Source organism: Sceloporus occidentalis, unplaced genomic scaffold (genome assembly GCF_023333645.1).
Source record: "Sceloporus occidentalis isolate IW3139 unplaced genomic scaffold, rSceOcc1.0.p SCAF_258, whole genome shotgun sequence".
Classification (NCBI taxonomy): Eukaryota; Metazoa; Chordata; class Lepidosauria; order Squamata; family Phrynosomatidae; genus Sceloporus; species Sceloporus occidentalis.
Window position 1 is genome coordinate 901,614 of NW_028317238.1, and position 17,535 is coordinate 919,148.

The 17,535-nt window shown below is 41.0% G+C and overlaps 1 protein-coding gene across 2 annotated transcripts in view; it reads left to right on the forward strand.

Annotated features, from left to right (window-relative positions):
* The window catches only part of LOC149275907 (A-type potassium channel modulatory protein DPP6-like), a 366,925-nt gene that overhangs the window by 314,601 nt on the left and 34,789 nt on the right, over window positions 1-17,535 (forward strand). For both annotated transcript variants that reach the window (XM_089504156.1, XM_089504157.1), the window contains exons 7-8: window positions 2,863-2,944; window positions 6,457-6,577. In XM_089504156.1, the coding sequence (XP_089360282.1) occupies window positions 2,863-2,944; window positions 6,457-6,577 (203 nt within the window). The remainder of the gene's footprint in view (window positions 1-2,862; window positions 2,945-6,456; window positions 6,578-17,535) is intronic.

Genomic DNA, 17,535 nt, shown 5'->3' on the forward strand with positions numbered 1-17,535 from the left:
TGACTTTTAGCCAATGAGAAGTGAATGGGTCTTTCTCGGACTGCTTTGTAGGAGTTGGTAGGGAGAGGGGTAGCTGGGAGAGAAGTGTGGCTGCAGGTGGGAGAAAGAGGGGGAGACTTTTTTCGGCCAGAAGACACGACAAGAGATTTCATTATCTATCGCTACCCAAAGCTGATACTGTTTAGTGCTACTGATTCCTCTGCCAAGGAATATTTAAAGGCGAAAGTAATGGGCAGACTAGATAGTTCTTACCTGCCGTCTAATTCTATATTTCAATGGAAACAGCCTATCAGTGGCTGCTTTTAGGTCACATGACCAGCAAAAGTGTGAATATTGGAATGATTGGAATAGATCTGGACATTTAACACTAGCAAGAGCGGTGTTTCTAATCCCGAACTAAGTTCCAGAAGTTCGAAGGCCCCGTTACTGGTTACTGCTCGCCCGTCCACTGCCGGGAGATCGCGTACAGCCCGCACACACGTGTTGTTTATTGTGTGACGGGTTGTGTGTTGCGATGTAGTGAAGATCTCATTTCAAGGTGCTTTTATGCCTGTCGGAACTGGTTTCCGCTTCGGTTGTCATAGTAATTGAATCTCGCGCTTCTGAAAAATGATACAGTGACTGAAACTGACAAGACTTGTCTGTTCTCTTGTCTGAATTATCGACTCTAGAAGGTTTTTTATTATTATTATTATTATCGTCTCTTTTTCTTTGCATTTAACATTTCTTGCTCGAGGCGGAATTTTAATTATAAATCATAACATTAAGAATTTGCATATCAGATTTGCTTTAAGGATAATTGAAGGTGTCCTTTTATTTCATGTCGGATACATAAAAAAGTCAAGAATTGGCGGGGCGTTAAAAATCACTATTTACAAAGAGCATTTCTAAACTATGAAGTTCTTCCCTGATACGGCTGAATATGCAGCGCGGGTATAAGTGATGAAGTCATGAGTATCATGAGGTATTTTGGATACAATGCTGCAACTTTGGCATGTACCTCCCAGCAGTCCTGGTTTCTACAGGTCAGTCCTGATTTTTTGTCACTCTCCCACTGTTACACAGTGGGAAGCATAGGCCAGGTGGGCAGCCGGTTGATCCCCCTAACCAGCCTAGAGGGGTGAAAAATCAATAAAGGTTGCAGCCCCCACTTGGCCTTCTCGCGATGCTAGCGGGTAAGGTGAGCGAATGGCCAGGTCTTTCACCCCACTTATTTCCGGGGACATAACCCCCACTTCTGGGGTGGTCCTGCCCCCCCACCTCTTGTCATACCTCTTTTTAAATCGCCCTTGATATATTGTTTGTTCTTTTCTTTTAACTATCATATCTATATACACTAATGTTCAAACGTTTGGAGTCACTGAGCTGTTTTCATGGAAAACAAGGACATTTCTGGCTGTAACATAATTGCTAAAGAGTTTTCTAAACATCAATTAGCCTTTTAAACTTAAACTTGGATCAGCGAACACAACGTGCCATTGGAACACAGGAGTGATGGGGGTGATAAAGGGCCATTGGAACCCAGGAGTGATGGGAGTGATAAAGGGCCATTGGAACACAGGAGTGATGGGAGTGATAAAGGGCCATTGGAACACAGGAGTGATGGGAGTGATAAAGGGCCATTGGAACACAGGAGTGATGGGAGTGATAAAGGGCCATTGGAACACAGGAGTGATGGGAGTGATAAAGGGTAATTGGAACACAGGAGTGATGGGAGTGATAAAGGGCCATTGGAACACAGGAGTGATGGGAGTGATAAAGGGCCATTGGAACACAGGAGTGATGGCAGTGATAAAGGGCCATTGGAAGACAGGAGTGATGAGAGTGATAAAGGGTCATTGGAACACAGGAGTGATGGGAGTGTTAAAGGGCCATTGGAACACAGGAGTGATGGGAGTGATAAAGGGACACTGGAACACAGGAGTGATGGGAGTGATAAAGGGCCATTGGAACACAGGAGTGATGGGAGTGATAAAGGGCCATTGGAAGACAGGAGTGATGAGAGTGATAAAGGGTCATTGGAACACAGGAGTGATGGGAGTGATAAAGGGCAATTGGAACACAGGAGTGATGGGAGTGATAAAGGGCCATTGGAACACAGGAGTGATGGGAGTGATAAAGGGACATTGGAACACAGGAGTGATGGGAGTGATAAAGGGACATTGGAACACAGGAGTGATGGGAGTGATAAAGGGACATTGGAACACAGGAGTAATTTGCTTTTCTAAGTGAAACCACATTTTCAAACGGTAGTGATATATTTAATATATATAATGCACATTTTTTATTTTAATGCACATTAGATTTATCAATAAAAAATCCCTTTTGTTTAAAATAAATCCATTCCACCTAATGAAATAAAGTGATTCTATTTTGTTTATTTTTGCTCCTGGTACAATACGTTCAATAAAATGCATTTATTTGCTTTTGGAACAGATGGTGAAGCTCGGAGAGTTACTATTTATACTTTCATCGCTATGCCGGACCCCTTTACTTGCCTAGCCAAAGCTAATTGAACAATTAGAGAAATTTGAGAAACTTCTTTAAAAAGGGGTATTTGTTTTTGGATGAAATCCACATCTGGGAACTTCAGACAGCAGGTTACCCGGAGCTCTGTAAGGACGAGGAGGGTGACCCAGAGACTCCGCGTCAAACCTGAAGAGTTCCCAGTTATACCGATGCAGTTTTTTATTAGTAAATATTAAAATGTTGATATTTTCAGATGTTTCTTTCATACACAGTTAGAATAAGTTGAAAAAAAAAACAAATTATATTTTTATTTTCTGTGGATACTTTTGTATGTAAATGTGGACGACAGACTGAACTAAAATATTTTCTTTCGCGCACATTTTTGTTTTGTAGGGGACATCGTATTTTGAACCCACCAGAAGTCCCTGATGAGCAGCTGCAGTATGCCGGATGGGGCCCCAAGGGCCAACAGCTGGTAAGCACAGAGAATAGTGTATCAACCTTTACTTATACCTTTCCAAACCTCCATCTAGGAAAAGGAGTATAATGGATAATTCAAAAAAAATTGTCCTAGACGTGCTCTCAAAAACGTTATGTAAAAATTAGTTTGATTTCCGCAATTTTATTGGCTGTCAATTTGAAGAATTTTGGCTACATAGACATTTCCAGATATAATCAGGGAGGGCATTTAGGATGATTCTGAATTAAAGGGATCATATTCTCTTTAATGCATATAATAGCTGTGTCCTTTTTGAATGATCGTTTTTGCCCCATTGCAAAAGTGTAAAGAGATCAGAACCCCCCTTTACATTATTTCCGTGCCTCGTGGCCGCTAGGCTTATAGGAGATGTTAGGCTCCAAACCAGCTCCGGTACTGGCCAATGCAAGAGTATCAAGGGGTCTAACGAGACCCCTCAGGCATGTGCAATAAGGACCCCCATTCTTATCAACCGCAGTGCTTGGCCACCACAGGCACACAAAACTAGCACAAAAAAAGACCACAAAAGGGACGGGGGTTGCACTGGAGTTTCCCTTTAGCTCATCTGTTTTCAAGCAGGGATTTCAATAATATGAAGGAGTCACTTTTAGCCTGCTTGACCCTGATAATCTGCCCATTCGCAATGAGACTCAGGGGCAAATCCCAGGTTCGATAATGCCCCAGTGTGTAGTTGTAGTGTGTTGAGGTGCCAGCAGAAGATGACCTTTCCCAGGTGCCCCTCACGTAGCTCCATATTACACCTCATCCTTCAAAAAGATTGTAACCAGGCTTATTCTGTTAAAGGGCGGCTATAGCTACATTTGTTGCGAAAGAACTGTCAGGCGGTTCACACAATCTCCGCGTTCATCCTTGGTTATCCCCCGTTCTTTTCTTCGATCTACGGCTGGAATTGTTATTCACAGACAGACACCTGTAGGTCACCATAGAAGCATCAATCGCTTCTAACTAAATTGAGAAATGCATCTTCCGAACACGCAGGGGCAATAAATATAAAAACCTGCAGCACTTAAAATAATCAATCCCTTTATATGGTACAACCAGGGGCTATTGATCAATCCAAAAAAAAAAGGAGTGTTTGTCGAGTGCTTTTATGTAGATGGTAACGTCTTCTAATGGAATAACGCTTAAGGATAAACAAATGGAGCCAAAGTTTATTGTACGGGCAATTTGCGACTGTCTAGGTTTAAATGCACTGTAAGACTATCCTTCCCACGTTAAATCACTTAAGTAAAAAAAATATATAGAATTTTTGAAGATATACTAAATGTAAAGAATGCAATTAAAGGGGTTTTGTCCCAAAAATAATCTTTAGATTCTGAAAGATTCTCAGTGGTTATACTGCTAGCAAGTATGCTTTAATTACTCTCTTGTTCTCACTTCTTCTTAGTGCCGGCAGGGCATTGCAGGAGTCAACATTTGGTATGAGGTTAGGGAGATGAGATGTCCTCAGGGATACTTATAGAAAATACATAGTGTGGGGCTGCATTGGAATCGCTACTGCCCTGCGCAATGGCACTTCTATAGGTACCGGGCCAAAACAAACCACCAGAATGGGAAATGAATATCGCCATAGTTAGCCTGAGAGAACATGACGTTGAAGGTGAAGTTACGATCTTTTATTGGACCGGTGAAGAAAAGTCCCATCATTTTTTTGGACCTCATTGGTGCGACCAACATCTATGAAAGAGACCTCTGAGGGTCCAGAAAGTTTACAAAACTTTCCATCTTTTTTGCTCAAATAAATCTCGGGGTAGAGCTGTCATATTAGACTGCTTACGTTTTTACATCAGGAAATCGGGCAGACTGGACGGGGCCGAACGGGTCAGAGCTGCCGGCCAAGTCTACCTTTCTTGGCAGGATTCTCTCTCTTGGTTGACAGTTGACCCCCCAACCCCCCGGCTGGTAATGAAACAACACCAAATTATACAAAATGAAGGTAATATAAGTGGAGCCTGCGAATAAAGAACACATGTGTTTTATACTTTTACGTCGTGTTCAAATAATATATAAATAATAATAAGTAAGGGATACCTGACAGGCCTAATGCAGTGAAAGGCAGCTTCCTTCAGGCAATAACCTTTAAATGGATTGTTAGCGGTTCGGCGTAAAGTCATCTCTGCTAAATGCGCTTTCCCGGAAAACAAATTAAACCTTTTGCTTGCAAAACAACTTGCAGAAATATTACTCAGCTAATCGTTGAGAGAAGTGATGGGTTCGGAAAGCCTGATCCACAATAAATGAATAAAGTGCTTACCTATAAAAAAAAATATCAAGCAAATATGATCGTTAGCCTTTGTGCAGACAGGTTTATTTATTGAGGTTAGCTTTTGATGAAGTCTATATCAGTACTGCTAAAAGGAGAGATTCTCATTAAAGGAACAGCGGGGTTCCAGTATGGATCCCGCCACTAGAAGAGATAGAATTGGGCTGCGCTGGACGCACAGTAGCTGTAAACAAGCAACATTTCCCATTAAAACAATGATTATTCAGTACAAGCATTTGGCAAGCAAACGCAATCCTGTGTGCACTTTGCCATTACTGTCCCTTTAAATGCTTGATCCATCTCCATAGCCATTACAACCAAGTGTCCCGCTGTAGGAGGGCGAGTCCTTCCCTGTGACCCGTATTCTCCCCTAATATTATATATGCAATCTTTTCACGGGACAGATTTTTGTGAAGTTGAGGTCTATATTCAGGTCTCCACTAGCTTGTGAGCTAATCTGTTCACTCCTTATTTGCTCTGAAAACTGAGTTTTAGCTACTGGGTAAGGGAACTAAAACTTACCATCTAAGTAGATAAATCCTTAATAGAACATTTTTTCTGTTTCCCTTGTAATGTAAGGGAGATAATTAGAACAGCCTTTCAGCCGAAGTGGTAGAGACTTATAAAGTGAAGGGAATGTAAACATGCGCGGGATAGGCATACGGCTACTAAATCTAAGACGAGGCCAACGACTGATTAGGGTTTGAGTCTTTACAGAAGGAGAAATGGGCGACTAGACGGGGGCCGGATGGGGCAGATCTGCTGGTAAATTCTCTTTGCTGGACACGTGGCTTTCATTTTGTTGGACTGCAATCAGCATCAACACCAGCAGGTGACAGAGGAGTCTTACTGCGTAACGAGGAAGCCAACAAAACTCATCACAAGTTGTTGCCATGTCTGTCGCGGGAGCATGAAAGAGAAAGTGGGCTGCAGGCAGTGGGAATCAAGGGCTGGTCGACTGGCCCCCGGGAGCTGTACGGTCTTTGGAGATCGGTGCTGTTGCCCGATTCGGACACCTGAAACATTGGGCTGTATCTGTTGTGTGCTTAAAATATCTACTTAACACGACCCAGAATGTCTTTACGATCAGTTAGCAAGCAAACTCAATTCAACAGAGCCCATAAAATGTCTTCTTATGTTACATTGTCATTAAAGGTGAAAGAGAAGATGTCACACTTGTTTCATGGTTTAATGTTTGCAAATTGCGTTTGCTCCCCGATCACAGATCTTTATTTTTGAAAATAACATCTACTATCAAATGAACGTGGAGAGCCGGGCCATCCGTCTGGTGTCAACGGGAAAAGAGGGAGTCATTTTCAACGGTCTCAGTGACTGGTTATACGAAGGTAAGAAAACGGCATGGTCCCGGAACATGGATTTATGTGAATGATAGCTGACATTTTATTGTAATAAAACCTTACATTAGGGTTTCCTGGAACAACATTAAAAGTCCTTAGGCCCTTCAGCTGTCAATATTTGTGCGATATGAAATGTGGCATGTGGTGGTGATAGCATTCTTTGACAGATCATTGTGTCTTGTTCTTTAAATTGCATCTGCAGTCAACCTTCAAGAAGACAGTTATCGGTTTCTCTGTCTGGAACATAAATAGCCATTACCGTTAAGATGTATGGAGAATGCATCAAGCCTCACAACTCAGGATCTTGCTCTAAACATAAAGGAACAGTCTAGTGTCCCAAGCCCCCCCACCAACAAAGAATTCAAATGAAAGTACTTTAAACCTGTAGAAAACAAAATACTTGCATTACGTAGAAGCTGCAGCTCCAGAGCTGAAGCGCCACGCCACCTGCATGATCATCATGTTTTCACGTTACCGATTGGCTGCTTAAAGGGACCAATCAGTGGCGTAAAAGTGCCCCTCTTACCTCACCTTGTGGTGGTGGTGGGGGGGGGGCAAATGCCTTCTGTATGCATTTGGAATGGAAACCATCAGGGACCACCAGGTATTATAGCTGGAATGTCTCTTAAATATGAGTAGTGCTGCAGATTCCAGATTAAACATGTTAAGACCTAAGTGGATAAAATAGAGCCCCGTGAATGTAAATCATATAAACCTCACACAGTGTATATGTTCTATGTTGCATAAACTGCAAATAAAAAAAGACTTTAAAAAAAAAAAACTAATGGAAAGAACTTCTTCGCTGGACCTTTCCATTTGTCGCTATGGTGATGATGATAAATACATATATCACAGTATTTAGAAGGTAGAGAGCAGGAGGAATCTACATAGTATAGAAGCTGACATGAAAGGTCTACAAACATCAGAACACTAGGTCATAGCACCATGGAGCTAACCATCTAAACAATACGTTTCATGTTTCTATCCTGGTAATGTTGTAGGCTGATGCCTCTTAAATAACTCATTTGGTGGAACGCAGGATGGAATTTCTTATGAGTTTTGTACTCAAAATACATAATTTAGTTGGGAACCAAATCAAAAATTTTATGCATTTAAATCATGAGTTTGTAATTCACGGCATTATAAATATATTCTGTACGATTATAGATAGCTATTGGCCTCGGCTATTGGTACAAACTGATATTTCCTCTCTCCTTTTACAAAAAAAAAATTTTGGGGGACCGGTCTGTCCATTTGATGCATCCTCCTCTCCTGTCTGCGCCTCCTCGTGGGATGTGGAAAGGGGGTCCTGCCGATGTCATGGGATACACACTATTTTTAATGGGGAAGTGGACCTGAAATGGTCCCTTTGGTGACCTGGAGAAGCGGCGCTCCATGCGGAACAGGGCGAGTTCTGAGGAATGCCCGTTACCCGTATGTGGCAGGAGAAGCATTGGGTGGGACAGGGTAGGGGGGACTCTGTCTTTAGGTTTGTGCTGGGCCCCAAAGTTTCTCCTGGTGGCCCGGTGTGTTTTTTACATGCTGGACTGTTCCTTTGAGAATTCTAGACCTGAAATGGTTACAATGTTGCCAAACAAAATTCATTAAGATATTGATTTTTTTTTTGTTTGTTCGTTCTTAAGAGCCCCTCACTTAGTACAAAGTTGTTGGCTTGTAGGTTTCTGGTCCTTGTGTTCTCTCGCGATTTAGCTTTATAAATATGCATCAGGACTGAAATATTGTGCGTATTATAATAGCTTGGAACAAATACCTTTGCGGAGACGCATTCTGTTGCTAATGATCTGTGTTAGACTTTAGTCTTCCTTTATGTCAGACGCATCAGCGTGATTAAAGGCATGGGAAATGTCTGATTAAAACACAGTTTGGGAAACTTAGAAAAGTAATAAAATTTATCAAAGTACTGAAAAAAAAAAAACACCAAAAATAATGTGCGATGCAAAGAAAATGTGACCATTTGTGCCATTTGACAGTAGATTGCCAGCTCTTAGAAACATAGAATTTGGAGCAGACAAGAGCCATTCAGCTCACCTAGTCTGCCCGTTTTTCCTGATGTAATGATTTAATCCTTCAGTCCTTGGTCTCATCTTATAGTCATGATGGTAAAATAACCCATAAACCTGAATTAAATTCTACCACTTCTGTTGGGAGGCTGTTCCACTTATCTACTACCATCTTCTACCAGTAAGCAATGTTACATAGGGTAATTGCTGTTCAAACTCATAGGGCAGGATTATTTATATCTCTCTTGACCCTTGTTAATTTATTATGCATTAAAAACCTATATATATATATATATATATTTAATATTTGTCACACAAAAACATCTCATAATTAGTAGCTTTCTAATGTATTTCTATGTTCACATGAGTACCCACCTACCCACATAAATCTCCTTCTCTCGACCTGGAAGCCTCTTGGAGATCGGAACCCGGCACCTGAGTTTTGTTGGCTCACTTTTTTCGGTAAGAAAGTCACATCGGTTGAGTCAAGTAGGTTGTTGACAGCAAACACACTCAATGTTTCAATCTCCAATCTGATAACCTGGAAAGAATCCTTTCATATCCTATTACTGTTCACAGACTTTAATATAGCAGAAAACCAAGCAGACAAAGCCTCTTTTCTGTCGTGCAGCAGAGCTATTTATTTATTGTTCTAATTTGATTCAAGAAATGGAAGAAATGGAACAGGGAGAGCACCAGGTGTTTGAAAGATCCTTCATCATCCGGTCTTGGAGCCGAACACTTACCAAGCACCTCTCGCTGCAGATCAAAGGCACAAAAAAGAGATGAATTAGAATGAAAACCTTTTACCAAAATAAGGTTCATGAAGAAATCTCATAGTTAAAAAATTTCTAATTCTCCCTTATTTGCATGGATTATGATTATTATTATTACAAAAAATATATTTTTCTGGGCAGGGCTTCTGTACGGCTCCATACAACCCAAACTTTATCCTGAATCCTGGCTTCAGTTGGGCAGCTAATATATTCCTTTCCATATTAGCATGCGCCTCAACATTTCCGGTGTCCGAATTGGCAGAGGAAGCGGGCATGGCCAGGATGGCGCCAGAAGTGGGCATGGTCGGCACAGGACCAACAACTCGCTGTTCCTTGGCTTCAGAGTGTCGCAAGGTGGCCACTTGGAAGCCATATTGGAGGTCTCTATTGCAACATCACAGTCCTCGGTTGATTTTACAGCTCTTTGGGGCATTCAGGGAAAATCAGAGGATCTCCTGAAATAGCCCATGATCCCCACTGCCCACAAAAGTGGGGCAGCTTCTTGGGACCGTGCCTGAAATTCAATATTGCCCCGTGAAAAACAGGACTAATGGGAGACATGGAATGGCCATATGGAATCGGCTAGTGCCTCATAAGGAAAATGTCATTTAATGTCAATTCAGCTGCCCCATCACCCTTCCCTTTTTTATTCCCCTGCATACAAAGAGCTGAACTTTCATCTAAGACCACCCAAGACACAAAAGCGGTGTGGCATATCATGGCGTGGCTGGAAATAGACATAGTAGTACATTTACACGCATGCAGAGCTACTAACCACCCACACCTGCATCCATGTCTCAACACCCATAACATGTTTCTAGGCTTTTATTTATCATCAAACCTTCAAACCTTTGTGAAAAGACCCCAATCCATTTCTCCACCCTATAGATATATTCCTCTAAACCCACCAATTGCAATTGTGTTATGACATCACTGCCTGCCCCGCCTACATTATGGTTGATAATTGTGATGTCAAATCACGGTTCATGATGTAAATTCGGTGTTCAGTTCAGGCAGTGTGAGTGTTCTGTTCGTTAAAGATTCCACAATTGTACAGACCAGCATCGGAGACATAAAAGTCCTTGTCTGGACTACTGCTACCAAATTGTAACCGTTAACAACTATGACATCAGTTACTACAAAGTGCCGCGTTAACCTAAAAATACACTTCTGATGGTAGCTTCCCTTCTACCTGCCACAAAATACACATGTAGATGTATGTACATATATATATATATATATATATATATATATATATCAAAAACCAACATGCTGTAATATAAGGTCTCCCCCAGTAAAAGCGGCACAATGTCAAGAGAGGGACAGAGGGCCAGCTGCCAGCGCCGAGTCCCCGACGGCTATACTTTTTTGATTGTCATTTTCAACCGGTTTTCTTCATCATAAAACAGCATGACAGCATATTAAACACGAGAGCAACACGAATGCAGCAAAGCGAAAGCCATCTCGGGGGTTACTTAACCTTTCCAGGACTGCTTGCGCGGTTCAGATTGCAGGAAGCACAATTGCCGTGATAATAGAATTCCATTACTTTCCCTTTATTACTATTTATTTTTCATACATATTTTACACCAAGAAATGTGAGGCAGCCGTGTGAGTATTTCGTCTACAGGTTGTATGTAATTAGATGAAAAACTAAATAAATATTTGTAGCATCTCAACGATGAAACCAGACCTACATGGCTCACTCATCATTAATGCACGCGCATACACGCTTTCCCCCTACCAAACAATAAAATGAACCGGGGACATAGTCTCCCAAGTATATGCCCCTCACCAGAGCATGAGGGTTTAAAAATGTATTAAAAAATACCCCATAACCCCAATCCAGTTCACAGTGGGATGGGATGGTGTTAAAAATAAAATTATAATCTTTTCTTGGGGGCATGTATTCGGGGGGGGGGGTATCTACACGCCGATGCCTTTAGGGGCACCTGCCTTTTGTGGTAAGAGGGTTAACATAGCCCAAAAAAACTTTTTGAAGGGGCATGGCCCCCATTCCACAAGTCAGGGTTGGATGAAGTAGTGTTCATACACCCCTCCGAACCCTTGGTCCATCGAACCACCCTTTGTTGCCCACACCTTTACTGTTGCTCCAACATCATGGATCCGACCCCTGCATGTTGAGATTTTAACGGTGTATCGTGTGACTGTCCAGCCGGTGGCCTCATATTTGTTATTTAGCGGCAGTTGGCCTTAAAGTGACGGGCCCACTTTTGTTCCGCAGTCCTTGAACTAGATCTTCATTACAAGAGGAATTAAACGTGAACAAATAAATTGCATCAAAATATATTTTGATTTAACCATTTTCGAGCAATTTATCTAGCGCAGGTGCTCTTTAAAAAAAAAACCCCTCTTGACTCTCAGGATGATCCAGTACGTTTTAATAATACAAAGCCTGCTGGTTTTTTTTCTGAAAATGAACAGAACACTGTTTAAAAATGCAATTGCAATCATGTCAAGCCTCCTTAGAGAAAGATTAAACTGAAATAACTTATTGATTCATGTCCGATATTACAGCAATTTGGTTAAACCTGTCGGCTTCACCTTGTGTTCTTGGAACCATAAAAGCCTTCCGCTTGCAGCATCCCGTATAATGAGAATTTCTGAAATATTCATTCTCTGCAGACTTTGGGTTTCACGCGAAGTTTTTTATATCTGACAGTAAACAGGATATAACAATACTTAAAAATAATAGAAATCTGGAGACAAAGGCACTAGTGCAATCCTCCAACAATAATAATATTGTCATTTTATAACCGACCTTCCTCTGGAAAACTGCGGCAGCTTATAAAAGTGACGAGGAGGCAAAATAGCATTTGTTCATGCTGCATTCTACACCCTTTACACCGTTCTCGTGTAGCTGTCGTGTTGTATGCGCTAGGCAGCATTCTTCTTGGAGGAAACGCGCATTGAGGTCCTATGACATCATCGTGGAGTGGAACGCTTATAAATTAGGTAACAGTTGGGGGCATAAGAGGTGCAGTTGGGAATAGATTTCAAGTTACATGGAGCCCAGTGAACCCCCTCCCCCTGACACTTTTAATTATGATGGTGTAGAATAAAGTGGTTAATCTGCCTGTGATGTCACATAAAGCTATCTTCGTTAATGATGTGAACCAATGTTGGTGAAGAGAGGTCATCCAGGTCCCTCACACTTGGGGAGAGAGGATTTTATCCGGCCTGGGTGAAACTTATCCAACAGGCCCTTTAACACCACCGATAAAACATCTTTGAGAAGCAATATAAAGTCGCCAAAAGGGGCTTAGAATGGATCCAGACATGGTGTAAATACTGCATAAAATACTTGCTTTTTTAAATTTAGGCACTCGTGGTGACTACAAGTAATGTCCTCTAGCAGTGGCCCAGAATACCGAGGCTATTGCGCTTTGGTGCACATCTTGTGTTTGGTTTTCCCTGAAACAAGGTGGCATTAGGGTCTCTCAGAAACAGAAAAACATTCACTTTCAGGATGGAATGTTGTCAGGTTTAAAAAGGCAGAAAATGACGGTAACAGATTAAAAGAATATAATCATACTTTATAACTTCCCAGAGCTCGTTCCCCAGTGCTCACTCGCCTGCTCCTTAGGGCAGGATAGAAGGGGCTTTCACTGACAAGGGGTAGGTCTAGCTTTTAAAAGCCTCAAAGGATAGTAAGGAGTGGACATGACCCAGAGGCTCAGTAAATGATTTCCAGAGACCCTGGACAAAATGAGAAATGCATACGTGAGACCTACATTTTATTTATTTGTATAATTTGTTTTCCTATTATACAGTATTCCCTTTAAAACAATATACAGGATTAGGGTATGAGCATCACGGTTGATCTTTCCCATAAACAAAAATTAAAACAGAGACAGCACACCCAGTGCGCAAGAAAGTAACAGTGATGAAAAGAAAAAAAATGCTGGTCCTGGTGATATATGCCCATTGTAATAACCACATTAATAATAATAATAATAATAATAATTAATAAATGTAAATATAGAATATGTACATATTACTCATTGTTTTATCTATTTCATTTTTATTTGAATCAAAGAAATAATAGTATCAGACTAAAGGACAAAAATAATATGAAGGAAGCCAAACTTAAAAACATGGCTCTGTGATCTGGCATTTAACATATTATTATTATTTTATTATTTTTATTAGATTTTTGATCCAAAAACCTGTAAATGTTGTTTTACTGTGCCACCTAGTGGATATATGTGAACATTGCATGAACATTATGATTTAACAGATTGATTAACACTGAGATGTTCAATGTTCCATACTATACCATTAACCCATCAATTACATGGATAGAGCATGTATCGTCCACCCAATATTCCAAAAACATTAATGAAAAATACTTAATACATTTCAAAATATATACAAGTTACACATATCAACACAAGGTGTATATCCGAAGGTGTTTCTTCAAATTCTAGACTGTTGCAGGTGTGGAATTAGAGTTGATAAATTAAAAACAGGAAAATAAAATGGCTTTAAAGGGATAGTTTAAATTCCGATACATGAATAAAGAATGCATATTAGAGTACTCGGTAAGTACCATAATATATATTCTTTATGTGGAAGAAGAAATACTTAGCTATAGAAAATGCTGCAGCTCCAGAGCTGCAGTGAAATGCCCTTAAGTACTCTCCTATTCGTACTAGATTTGGCCACTTAAAGCAGCCAGTTCCTTACAGGAAAGTGTTCTGATTAAAATCACTTTTTTGCCCAGGAGTCTAGGAGGTGCAAATGCAAAGAGGGGATTTTTCGATAAATCCCTCTATGCTTTTTAAGGGTAAAAATATTAATTTAAAGGAGACACTTAGCTATTATATGCATTAAAGTGAATTGGATGGTTATCCATAACACAGCACCCCAGCACTTTGCATATCCGTCATAGTGCCACACACCCACTCATAAATGTGGGACATTTTTTACATTATACCAACAAAGGTTTACACTCCGATATTCAAGAGGATAAATGCACAGAAGTTTTGCACTCAAGGTTTTTAATAGTCTCCAGAAGTAAAGAGGTTAACCCCACCAACACATAGCTAGTATGCAACCCAACACTAACGAGTTTAACTACATACATAATAAAGCTGCCCTTCCGGTTAGCTAACACAAATACGTGGATTTTGACACCAGCATTGAAAATGATAACTACGGAAACATGTACATTTTCCACTTCGCCAGCAAAGAGGTTAACTAATAACTATACTAAGAAGCAGAGTTAAGTGGCAGAAGGTAGCTGAATGGTTTAGTTACATTGTATCTGGTACATTGTGCTCCACCTGCAGACAGAAGGAATACTGCCTGCTCCCTACATTCTCTGTAAATGCAATAGTGCTCTGTGCGAGCACTGTTACATTGTATCTGTACATAACCAGTAACACCAGCTCAGAAAGGGCGATCAGGCTGCTAAAATACAGATTCCTCCTTGCAAAGCCAGCTTTCCATTGAACTGGTCAGGGTATCCAGCTGCTAACTTGCTTGAACTTAACAACAACTCGACATGCATTGTGAAGGGTCAACCTATACAAGAAGAGCTAATCTGGCCCCGTTAATATGATCCTCACACTCATTTAACTATGCTCCGTTTGTAATAACTCTATATTAGTAGTGCTATGCAATTTTGTGTTATATACAATCAGTGGCGTCTCCAGCTTTCATATTTAGGGGGGGCACATGGGGGGCCAGGAACCAAAGTATGGGGGCCAATTATAAAACGGTACATATACACTATATATATATATATATATATATATATATATATACACACATATACACACACACGTTAGGCAGTTATTTCTCATTCTTTAATATTAGCCCCTGCTGATGACAATATATAGAAATATTACACCCTGCTTCTGATATATATTAATATTAACCCCTGCTGCGGATATATATTGATATTAGCCCCTGCTGCGGATATATACTTATATTATACCCTGCTGCCGATATACATAAAAATTATACCCTGCTGCCGATATATATTAATATTTGACCCTGCTACCAGTATATATTAATATTAGCCCCTACTGCCAATATATATTATTAGTCCCTGCAGCCAATATATATATAAACTTAGCCCCTGCAGCCAATATATATTAATATTAGCCCCTGCTGCCGATATATATATAAATACTAGACCCTGCTGCCAATATGAATATAAATACTAGACCCTGCTGCCAATTAATATTAATATTAGCCCCTGCTGCCAATATATGTTAATATCTCCCTCTCCCTCCCAAACTATCCTAACTACCCCCTCTCCCTCCCAATCTATCCTAACTACCCCCTCTCCCTCCCAATCTATCCTAACTACCCCCTCTCCCTCCCAATCTATCCTAACTACCCCCTCTCCCTCCCAATCTATCCTATCTACCCCCTCTCTCCCTCCCAATGTATCCCTATCTACCTCTTCTCACTTCCTATCTACCTCTTTTCACTCTCTAACCCCCTCCTAACTTTCTACCCTCCTCCCCCCCCTTTGAAGTTCACTTACCTTGGGCTTGTCCAGCGGTGAGATCGCGAGGTCTCTGTCTTCCTGGTTCTGCCGCAGTGTGCGCGGCTTCATTGCTGAGCGCCGGATATGACATCATATACCGGCGCTCGGCTTGAAATGCCAGCACTGCGACCAAGGCAGAGGCCTCGCGGTCGCGGAAAAGAGTGAGAGGCGCCGAACGGTCGCTGAGAACTTATTCCTCAGCGACCGCTCGGCGCCTCTCTCTCTCTCCTCCGGATCTATTAAAAAAAAAAAAAAAAAGACGGCGTTTCAATTGGGGGGGCACACCGGGGGGCACAGCATGATTTAGGGGGGCCATGGCCCCCTCTGGCCCCCCCTGCCGACGCCACTGTATACAATTGAATATGTCCCTTCATACAAAGTAACACCCATCGTGTATACAAATTCCCCAATTAAAGAATACACCCCATAGACTCCCTATTTTTTGAATACCTGATGATTGAATATTTTAGGTGACTGTTTCATTGGGAAGAATAACCCAGATTCAACATAGCGTTCATACAGAAGTTGATAAATAGCCACTGAAAGCTAATTACAGGTAAAAAAACCCCATTGTCTTCTAGTGACACATTCTGAACCCCATGATAAAACACGTTTCATTTCCAGCAGGAGAGGAAAGCAGATGAAAAAACATGAATACATTTTCGTTTATTTGGCATTTTTGTGAGTTTGTTTTTTCCTCGGGAAAGCAGAAAGTTGTTGCTAGAAACATCGCATTAATCTGTAATTGAACGAGGCATTTCTGATATTGAATGGAACGTTTAAGTTCACAAATCTTTAGTCTGAAATGCGTATTCATTTGTTGCTGCTGCTGCTGCGGTTGTTAAACAATTACAGTTACTTTTTTTATTTGTTTTTAATGGAGCATTAAATTGGCTGAATTGATTTAGGTGAGTGGCCGATAACTACGTGGATGTATAAATAGCTTAAAAATAGAATTTGGCGGCATATAAGAACCATTCGGCCCATCTCAAACCTTAATCAGTCTCGTCTTAGATTCAGGAGCCATATGCCCATGGCAAACAGTCCAGATAAACAACTCATCGCTGGGCGCAAGATGGAAGAAAACTTTTCCATCCTATTCACTCAAATATTTGCAAAACCACAGCCGATCTTGGATCCTAATAGCAGTCTTCATTGGCTTTAGAACAATGTGAAATGATGTTCAGTCGGCTCATTTTAGATCACTTTGGAAACATGTTTGCCTCTGTATCGCAGGACTGGTGGCGTCAGAATTGCTTAGTTGATGCTTGCTGGTATCGGATGCATTTATGCTCTCTGGAGAGAATATGCTGTCTCCAGATTTGGTGAAAATGTTGTCACCAATGCAACCAAAGTAACCTATCTTTCACTCCAATGCAACTTTGGTGTTATTTAGGATTAATTTGGATCCATTTAGGATTAATGACCGTTGCACCAAAACTAAACGCTAAACCGTTGCTTCCGTGTACCAATCCCTGGTAGAAGATTCTTGGTTTGGATGCCACCATTTGTTGGCCTGTTGGGTCTGCTTGGTCATCCTTGTATTCCCATACGTGATTGACACATGGTCACGACTTTTAGCCTAAGTAAATTAATTAATTAAAAGTACCTACAGTTTTTGTT